The 10,688-nt window shown below is 36.7% G+C and overlaps 1 protein-coding gene across 8 annotated transcripts; it reads right to left on the reverse strand.

The window, feature by feature from the left end:
• Positions 1-2,272: 2,272 nt before the first annotated feature.
• LOC107807132 (E3 ubiquitin-protein ligase At1g12760) lies at positions 2,273-10,688 on the reverse strand. 8 transcript variants are annotated; one of them, XM_075251486.1, is made up of 6 exons: positions 10,550-10,688; positions 8,268-9,091; positions 7,006-7,131; positions 6,633-6,909; positions 3,317-3,382; positions 2,273-2,868 (listed from the first exon to the last, which is right to left on the reverse strand). In XM_075251486.1, exons 2-6 carry the CDS (start codon positions 8,927-8,929, stop codon positions 2,665-2,667), a joined length of 1,335 nt encoding a protein of 444 aa, XP_075107587.1. In that variant the 5' UTR covers positions 8,930-9,091; positions 10,550-10,688; the 3' UTR covers positions 2,273-2,664. The 8 variants fall into 8 exon arrangements, with proteins under 8 accessions (XP_075107587.1, XP_075107610.1, XP_075107597.1 ...); XM_075251509.1 differs by having other exon boundaries at positions 3,256-3,382; XM_075251496.1 differs by having other exon boundaries at positions 10,429-10,625.

The raw sequence follows: 10,688 nt of genomic DNA on the forward strand, positions 1-10,688 counted from the left end.
TTTTAATTTAAAATTTTAAGTTTTTTAATGAATGTCAGTGAAGTTTAGACTCTTAATTAATCACATAAATTTATGTTTCAATGTCCTATTCTGCACAATATTATCTCTAGTTACCTATCGTTAAAAGACCCTCACTTGAAAGTTGAAACAAACCAATTTGCTTCAAAGCAGGACTTTTGGTTCAGACAATTATCGGTTTCTAGATCCATTAATTTTGACCTAATTCAACGTCTACGACGGCAGGAACTTTTGCACCACCGGCTGGAAACGCAGATTTTCTATTTGGTTTGAGAAGGGAATTTCCTGCTACATATAAATTTAAATGGAGTGGAGAGCATTAAAAAGTCATTAAATGGTGACGATAATTTGGCCACAAAAAATAACCATGATTAATACTTTTTTTTTACCAAAATAAATCTCTGTCTTTCCGATTCACTTTAATTAATTTTTTTGTGATCCAAAATATTTGATTTTCTCATATATCAAGAATTTTTTTTTCTTTCAAAGTTGTCCTTCGAATAAAGAGCCTAAAACTATTTGTTGTATTTCCAATGAATAAATTAAGGTTAATGTTGTCAATTTCATTGTTAATTAATGGAAGAATTACACAAAAATACAAGTCTACATATATACATTGCAGCAGAATAACCCAGTTACAACTTTGCAAATCTGTAGCCCATTACAATTGGCCAACGTTTAAAAAATAAGCATTTGTTTTTATTCTGCAGATCTTCAAGCACGAAAATTCAGTGATTTTTTATTCTTCTTCCCCAAGTTTGTATATATTCCTATTCTAGCTACAAAAAATTCAAATTCATATATAATGCAACTTGAAAACCTTAAGTTTTCTTCTTTTCCAAGTTCCAAATAGCATAAATAAAAAATAAAAATTGAAAAAATTATTGCACGTTTATGATTTTGCAAATAAATCAACAAGAAAAGTCGATTTATACATAGATTGAACATATAAAATTTTAATTTTAGATTTAACTACACATGTGCATTACATGTATAATGATGTATAACTTTGTATAAACTTGTATATACAATCTCTAATAATGTATATCAAAAAAATAAGACAACGAAGAAGAAAAGAAGAAAGTGTCAAACATCCATAGATGCCTACTATACACGTACAATGTATATACACACCTTATACATTAAAAATATATCTAATTTATACAACATTGTACGCATATATACATATTTATACAATATTGTATAAGTTTGTATAAACACTACCGATACAAGTTTACACCAGAAAACACCTTCTGTCCATCACCACATTACAGTTTTCGGTGGTTGCTGGTGTTGAATTTTTCCGGCAAGGTTTTGACATTCAAATCTTGGCTTCATCAATAGCAAAGGATGAAATAAAAACTAAGAGAAATAAGAAAATATGAGACGAGGTCGCCGGAGATGCTCTTTTAGGCAAGATCTGATAGTTTTAGGCCAGATCTAATAGTTTTTGGACTGATATGCCAAATTTTATTGTGGTTCCTTAACCTCCTTTTGTCAGTTAACTCAAAAATCGAAATCTAATTGACATAGAATGAGAGGATTATCACGAGTGTGTACAAAAAAATTCTGTAAATTTTAGGGAGAAGGAAGAGAGAGGCGAGTGAAGAGAGATTGAGTATGCTAGGAAAGAAGAAGGAAGAAAAGAAAAAAAATTCTAGAAATATGTCTTTAATAATGGGCTAAAGACTGAAAAGTTTCTTTCAAGATATATACAACCTGGGCCAAACCGGGTAAAGACTTCAAATCTGGGCCATTTTTAGTTGGGTTATTGAGCCAAGTGATTAAAAACGTAATTCTTTCTTAATTAATACTCTCGTCATTCACTTTTACTTGACACGTTTTGACTTTTCACGCCCCTTAAAAAATAACGAAGTGCATAATTTACCATGATATCCATTTAATTGATACATATTTTATTGGATTTGAGAAAATAATTTGAAATGAGTAATAAATACTATAGGTATAACAGAAATTTATTTGTCTCTTGATATACGTAAATGACAAGTAAAAATGAAAATATATTTTTAGTATACCTGACAAGTAAAAGTGAACAGAGGGAGTACTAAGAAAGTGATTCCTTAATATGTGTGAAAACAACAAAAAAATAAAAAATTTCAAGTATTCCAGTCTGCTGAATGCAATTGAAGGAATAGCTAGAACAAATCATAGCAAAACTACTTGGAACTCTAAAGAGATGTTAAAATGGAAAATGGAAAAAATGGTGAGAAAACATAAATATGATTGATGCCCCTTCTTGCAAATGTAATCCCTTGCATTTTCACTTTGTCACTTAATTACAGGAAAAGTACAAGCCTACATGGCTGTTGAGTGTTGACAACCAGCAAACCTTTTGACATAAACTACTACATGTTTATCAAATGCTAATACCATCATGAATTTAGTAATTGGCATTGCACGCCAAATTTTCACATCAACGCCACAGTGGAAAAAATGCCATCTTGCTTTCTACCAACCGAGCAATCTTATCACCTCACAGATTTTGCGACAGAAGTATAAATCTAACAAGCTAACAACTTTTAGCCCAAAAGAAAAAGTGATGGAAGAAAATGAAAATATATGAAGGCAACTACTATTCCTTTAAAAAGCATCTCTTCTATACTAGCATGTGGACAGGGTGGCAACTTAAAATGCAGAACTCTGACGCAAATTTGCAGTTGCTTCAGTAAGAGAGCTCAAAAGGGTCTCACCGACCTCAGCTTTGCAAAGCGGACATGTGTTGTTGATTTTCAGCCACTTATCCACGCAGTCCTTGTGGAAGAAATGAGAACAGGGTAACTCCCTCAGCTCATCATTGTTCACATACTTCGCCAAGCAAATGCAACATGCCTGTGAAACCAAAGGGTTAAATAATTATTAAGATGAATTTGGTGAAAATAATTCAAAGGGTTACATGCCCTTCGACTAGTCCAATTTCTTTTGGGGTGTACACTGTTAAGTGTAGAACAAGTGCTTTTCCAGCAGCAATGGCACGTATCCTCTGTGATCTTTACACAATGATTATGCATTATACCTAAGGTTAAGAGTCTATATATTTTCTCCAAATTTTTCAATAACAATGGTGTTAGTGTGACATCAAGCAACGCCCAGCAAAAGAAAAAAAAAAATACATCACATCAAGCAACAGAAAATGAAAATTCATAATCACAAGCATTGTGACAACAGGGTTGTGCTAAAAGTTTTGTTTTGGAAGACAATGCAACAACAACAACATACCCAGCGTATTCCCACGAGCGGGGTCTGGGGAGGGTAGTATGTACGCAAACCTAACCCCTACCTTGTGAAGGTAGAGAGGCTGTTTCCGGAAGACCCTCAGCTCAATAATTTTGGAAGACAATGGCCTCTGCATAATCAGCAGATCATGTCAGCTCTAAAATTCAGAACATTCTAATGCATATAAGAAGCATACTGGCTTTCTACTTTTGATAGTAAGCTGCACTATGGATATACTGGAGTCAACATATTCTCACGTATTTAGGCCAAATTCCCAAACATACTTGTCAGTCAACAGTATGATCTCAGGTGGAACCTACATACCCATACTGCTAACCGATATACCTATGTTCATGTCTGTAATTTCTTATTGGATGACCAGAAGGCTTCACTACCAACTATGGACATCTGTTAACGCATTATCCAACAGCTCACAAAGAGATTATGCGAAGATGGACAGAGAAACCAAATCATCACCAACTCACACTGTATGACCAGACCTGATGCAAAGCTAAGTGCAGATATCGACATACATAAGGACTTATTTTTCCATGAATAATTATCTCCAGTTGTTCAGCATAATTTATCGATTGATTGCTGCGGACGTTTTTAATTCACAGGCACTTTCTCAAAATTCCAATTTTGATCCTAACGCTGGAATTGAGCTTGCAATAGTAATTTAGCAGTTTTTCCAGGAAGCTAGGAAGGGATATATAAGGTCATGGACAGCAAGTTGTTAGAGGTGAGTGTAGCAATCACTCACGACTGGTTAGCTCATGAGCGATCGCAATCAACTTTTGAGTGGCAACTGGTTAGCTCATATGTAAGCTAGCACCTTTATCTTCCAATTTAAGGTCTATACTATTTCAGTCTTGAAAAAGGTCATGTGTCCCCACAATTTGGATAATTCTGGATGTAGAAAGTTTCAGGTTAATATGTGATTTTTTCACCCAATACTTTCTCTCAACTCCTACTCCATTTTCTGCAACCCTACCCTTAGCTTTGGCATAAGTCTCCACCTACTATTTGCCCTTCACATCTTTCTTCTCCCATGAATCAGCAATTACAATGCCACTCAACTCATTTCTGCAGTCAATTACCTATAACTCAAGAGTATCATGAATTTTCATTGTAACACAATGATTTTTACCAAATATATCATTGTATGGTTATCGTACCAGACATGTTTTACCCTCCCTGAGATCCTCCAGCAAGTTTTTTTGCTTCTAAATATTCATTACTTTGGAACTAAAGGTGCTAGAAAATTGGAAGGATTGAGAAGGGGTGTATGTGTGTTTTGGTTTGGGTTTGGTGGGGGTTACCAATTCTACTAGAATAACCACTAAATGAGAAGAAAAAAAAAACATATTCAGTAACTTGGTTTATAGGAGAGGATTAATAAATGACAGTTTAAGTTTAGCAGAAAGGTTGGTTTATATTGAGTAGGACATGCCTTTGATGTATAAATTAGACATTGAAAATGTGTACTATCATGTGAATAGGAACTTCCTAATATATTTGCTCTGGAAACCATCTCCTAGTTTAACTTTAACCTTCACTAGTTTGACGCCGACTAGGCAGGAAATAAAAAGCATAGATGATGGAAGGTCCACATATGGCTGCTGTGCTTCTCTTGGGTCTAAATCTTCTTGAAGCTCCAAAGAGCAAAGTGTGGTTACTCGTTCAAGCACCGAGTTAGAATATAGGGGCTTGGCAGCTGCCAGCCTGCAACAGCTGAGCTACCACGGTTGCAAAATCTTTTTCGAAAGCTTGGAGGAGTGCTTCCTCAAGCTCCAACACTGTGGTGTGATAACCTCACTGCTACCAGGCAGCAAATCCTATTTTTCATGCTCCAAAAAAACATATTGAGCTTGAGTAACATTTAGTTCAAGAAAAAGTTGTTACTAAGGACCTTCAGGTCCGCTACACCAGCTCCATCAATCAATATATTGTAATATATATGTGTGGAAGATGACAATGATGAAAATGTTAATATTTCTAGTTAGGAGCTTGGCAAAAGACACTACTTGGATTGAGAGAATTCACAGCCCAAAATATTTAACACCAATACATAGCAAAGGATCTAAAAAACTGTGGATAAGACAAAGTGGCAGTTCGCTTTTGGGAGACAATTATAATCTCCCAACCAAAGGTAAAGTGGAATCTCCAGTTTGTAATTAAGTTAAAAGGTCAATCTGTTCGCCTCACTTTGGTAGAAAAGGCGTGGATGAAACAAGCCCAGCCTAAGCAGAAGAAAGCTTCTCAAAGATTGGTACTTTTTCATAGAGAGCAAAGCAACCAGATAAACAATCCGAGTGTAAGCAATTTTTAATGTTTCAGTTGGCTTGCAACTGCTTGAGGAAGAACTCAACAATGTATGCTTGATGCAGGTTCAAGTGCTGAAGTGTATGATAAAGGGCCTTTGAAGGCGACGAACGTGCATTCATAGAACTTGAGACCTATTAGATGTCATCCAGAGTCAAGTATTTAATTTTATGATTTGTACCCTTTGTCTAGAGCCAAACAATGGATAACACAACCCTTCATCTATTATTGTTTCTCAAAATTAGTTAACAAGAAACAACAGCAATCATCTTAACATAGACAGTGGGAAAGAATGAATCTAGAGGAGGATTCTCTCTACAAAGAGGAAACAAGCCTATATAACTTTTTCTTCGTCATACTCATTTAAAATGCGAAGTATGTGGAATTTTAGAGTGTCATCAAAGGATTCCCCGGGGCTTTGCTCCATACGCCAGTAAGAAGTAATGCTAGAAGCTATACTCCGAACTCCCAGGTATCGAAGTCCACAAAGTCTCAAGTACCACTACCAGAGGGATGGAAAAGAAAGGAAAGAACAACTGAATAAACGTCATAGTTTTTTCGAGCGCTAGTGCCTTGGTGGCTCAATGGAACTGAGGCAAAGCAGCATAACAGGGTTCACAATCCATTCAGATGCAATTGTCATTCTAAAGTAGAAAAAAAAGTTGTGATATGTTAGCACAAAAGAAGCTCTGAAATGTTAGCCCTGGTTCAAACTCATGGGGCAAAACCAAACTAAGATCAATCCGAAGTAATCTGTTCTTACCGCCAGCCAAAGCAAGAAGTGATATAAACCACAGGGTATGACTTTGCAGAAACAGCAGTGGGGAAGAGAGTGAGAGAGAGAGAGAGAGAGAGAGAGAGAGAGAGAGAGAGAGAGAGGAGGGGGAGTTATTGGTAGGATAAATAATTCTCTTTTTCTTTCTTTTCCCCCATTTCAAATGGAGGATGGTGGAGGTTCAAGCTTGCAAAGTTCTTCATTCTTCAAAAGAGAATTTTGTCACTAAAACGGACACAAATAAACCAGAAAAAACTATGTCAAAACGGGAAAAATTTACCGCATCTTCTCCTGATATGACACGCTCCTTTTCTGTTCCTGCAGCCACAATCCCACCTTCAGCAGCCTCTTTGTAGCCACTTTTGTTTTTCTTTACCTTAAATTTATAGGTCGGAAGAGCATTAATTGATTCTGGTGTGGCTCCTTTGTTTTGAGTCAGATCTTCTCTGAAGCCCATGACTGAAATAATGCAGGGGAGGCAGCAGCAGATTGTTGCACATAGAATAAATGGCATCGCATACCCGATACAGCTAAAGGTTAGAAATACTATACACAACCTGAGAATAAATAGAAACATGAGCAACTAGAATGCTGGTAGAGAAGAGAGAAAAGTACATATATACGCCAAAATGAGAACACTAATGAAACATCACCTGTACAAGTTAGGAGCCTCAGAGGAAGAAGAGTGTCCGCCAAATATCCAGACATTGCCAACCACAAACCACACTGCAAAAAAGCAATCTAGTGCCATTTTAAAGTAGTCAACGAGTGCCTTTAACCTGCAATAGGGAAACGAGCTACTTTAGTACTCAATTCAACAGCACACCCTCCTGCCATCTTGTACATTAATTTCAATACAAGTTTCCAATACCAGATGAAAGCAAAATAATGGAAAAGGAAGAGCATTGTGAGGCAGCTATTGTCATCAGAACATCTATTAGACATTTAAGTATCGGTCACAATTAGTTGAAGAACATGATCAGTGCCAAAAGCATTATTAAGTTACAAATATGGTCATGTCCTTGGTTCCAGAAATATTGGCCATCTGTGAAAGCCACTCAATATATTGACCTGGAACACTTCAATCAAGCAAATTCACTCGCCAAAAAACAGAAAGCATAAGGAACACACTTCCCACAGGTCAAAACAAGTTGCATATTTCCCAAAATATCAGACTGAATTACTTTGTCATGAATGTTATCTACCTGACAATGATACTCAATTTTGAAATTAACATATTGCTTCTCAAATATATAAATATTCCAAAATTCATGCTATGGGTACATGTTCCCTCTTTCAGTTGGTAAATGATGCCCATTTTCAGCCCCAACATGCTAATCATTCCAAGTCAGATCGTAGCGGCGTACAACAGATCAAGGGACTGTACACCATTACACATGCCCAGTCTTGCAACAGCATACGAAGTGCAGAGTTAAGCTAAAACATACCAGAAATGAAAATTCCGGCTTTGAAATTTATAAGACTTAAGAGGGGTGGTTTATTTATTTATTTATTTATTTTTTTTGAGAAAGGTATCATGGTTAGAGGAGTGGTTTAACAAGGACAAGTTTTACCAAGTCATTCCAAGTCAGATCGTAGTGGTGTACAACAGATCAAGGGACTGTACACCATTACACATGCCCAGTCTTGCAACAGCATACGAAGTGCATAGTTAAGCTAAAACATACCAGAAATGAAAATTCCGGCTTTGAAATTTATAAGACTTAAGAGGGGTGGTTTATTTTTTTTTTTTTTTTTTTTGAGAAAGGTATCATGGTTAGAGGAGTGGTTTAACAAGGACAAGTTTTACCAAGTGAACAACACCATTACGCTTATTTCTTTTCTATTGCAATTTATGTGAATTATTATATGATATTTTTGAACTTCCCATATATGGAAAAGAAATAGAACGCACCTTCTGCTCTGTAGTCCACTACTTTGACCACCTATAGAAGCTGTACCAGTTGTCTGACGACCTTCAACTTCTGAACTCCTTGTACTCGATGAAGGTCTGGCTGAGAGTTCAGTCTGCGAAGCACCCTGTTGCTGCTGAGATGAATCCTGATCTGAATTCTGGTTTCTGTGACGAAAACGCCAATAGAGAAGAGGGAGAATTGCTACACACCCAGATGCATAACCGACGATCCATTGGGATAGTGGAGCACGTGGGTGCTCATCCCTTGACATGGCCAACACTACAACTGCTGCAATTATTTGGCTCACTGTCAAGACTAATTCAATGGATATCCATAGCAAGGAATTCAGAGGACTCCGATGGCGGCTACGCCCATTTCCTCTTCGAACAAATGATGAGTTCCTCAAGTTTGATCTATTAGCAGAAGAAAATGCATGTTGTGAGACAGGCACTGCTGTGCTTGTTGATGGCTGATCTTCAGCTTGTTCATGCAGCAAGTTATTGACTGGTCTATCATGGGGGTTGCTTGATGAGGATGCATCGCTGCTACTCGTTATGTCAATGACATGCTCATCATTGCTACGGTTATTTGCTTGCTCCATTAATAATTGGAACTGGTTAGTTTGGCTTTTCCGGTGTAGCCCTATCAAGGAACTGGCCATCTAAGTCCACTGACTGAGAGGTAAGTATTGGAAACATGGGATGCAAAAGTCTTAAACAGAAGTCTGACTTCAACAGAATAAAAAATTCTCCTCTTCTCTTCACAATCAACCAGTTAATTCAGGGACTGCACCAGCGTCATATGAGAAGTCTAAGCAGTTCTTCTGTTCAAAGTGCAACAAAAGTAGAATGGTAAGTATGTCTTCTCTCAACTTGAAAAGCATGACACTTCATCACCACGGGCTCAAAAGAAAAGGAAGAAGCAGGTAGGAAGCAAGAACAAAATTAACCAGTCAACCTCAGCCAAAAGAAAATTGCGATTTGTGTGGTACGGTGAGAGCTCAAAATGGAGAAAATAAAAATATAATTTAACAAGAAGATGAATAGAATGGTTATCCACAACTTCCCCAGTGACTAAGCTAAGATACATTTCAATACAAAATTATTTAATGAGCGTCCATTATTGTCTTCATGACCTTTAAACTCAAAATTCAACAATTCAGCAACTCTACTTATATTAGGGACTATTTGATGATCAATCCACTAAGCATCGCCACAAATCTAATAGCCACCCCAGTTGGCAAAAAACTAGCTCAACACTCCTGATGCTATATTGCTATGTCAAGAAACTCTATAACAATCCTTAAATTATAATAGCAACATAATGTAACAAAAGCCAATATGATACTAGCAATATAAACATTAGCAACCACAACACAGAACCCAATAATCATCGACGCACAAACATTATAGCATAATTTCACAGCCAGTCACATTAAGAAGAACACGAACTCACACACTAAAGGTTTTTTTCAGTCATCCACCACAATGTTGTGGCCAAGTGGTCAATGAACGGAGAACCATGAGGTCTATGGTTCAAATCCTAACAGAGGATAAAAACACAAAGTGATTTATTCCCATCGGCATAAGCCTGGTGGGCAAAGTTACCTGATACCTATGGTGGTCAAAGGTAGCAAATACCCGGTGGAATACTCGAGGTGCACGCTAGCTTACCCAGGCACCAGTGTCATCACGAGTAACAACAAACAAACACTAACTAGCAACATAGCTACTTAAATCAGTAATCCAACAACAAATCCAGTAAGAATCCACTAATCAACAATCAAACTAGGTCAATATAGCAAATTCACATCCATAATCCCACTAACAAGAACCCCAATTCACAAAGTAACCTAGTTCTTAGTCATCAACCAAAAATTCCCCCAAATCCCCCACCAACACGTTGACCTTTATTAAGAAGTAATCACTCCAAAAGAACAATAATTACAACCAATGAATCAAATGAAAAGATTAAAGCTAACAAATAAACAAAAGAAATAACAATCAAATTCTTCACCAAATCTTTATGGGTTATATATTATCAATTTATTTCTCTTCCTGGGTTTACCTATTAAATCAAATTCTTCGTGATCCGTTTCAATATTTTAACCTTTCTACAAAATCTTAATGTGTGTGTGTGTTTCAGAAATAAATTACTGACCTGTAGGTGTGTGGGGGGGGGGGAGGGGAAGGCACTAACACTAGCTGGTGTGTGTGTGTGTGTGTGTTTCAGCTGAAGTTTCTATGAATCGAAAGCAACGAAAAAATCCTTTTGGATTCACCTTTGGCTCTCAAGTCACGCGTTTTCTCTCCTTTGGAATTTGGGTATATTTTTATTTTTACTGTCTATCTATCTATGTATATGTATGTATGGTTTGTTTAGGAGTAATAATGAATAAATAAATAATATGTGGCGTCGGC

The sequence above is a fragment of the Nicotiana tabacum genome, chromosome 1 (genome assembly GCF_000715075.1).
Source record: "Nicotiana tabacum cultivar K326 chromosome 1, ASM71507v2, whole genome shotgun sequence".
Lineage (NCBI taxonomy): Eukaryota > Viridiplantae > Streptophyta > Magnoliopsida > Solanales > Solanaceae > Nicotiana > Nicotiana tabacum.

Bases quoted from the DNA above. Each gene is read 5' to 3' on its own strand.
- LOC107807132 (XM_075251486.1), bottom strand. From the start codon at position 8,929: ATGGCCAGTTCCTTGATAGGGCTACACCGGAAAAGCCAAACTAACCAG. The intron at 3,383-6,632 runs GTAAATTTTTCC...CTGATTATGCAG, and splicing joins TCATATCAGGAGAAGATGCG to AGGCCATTGTCTTCCAAAAT. The intron at 2,869-3,316 runs GTAGGGGTTAGG...TTGGTTTCACAG, and splicing joins AGCCTCTCTACCTTCACAAG to GCATGTTGCATTTGCTTGGC.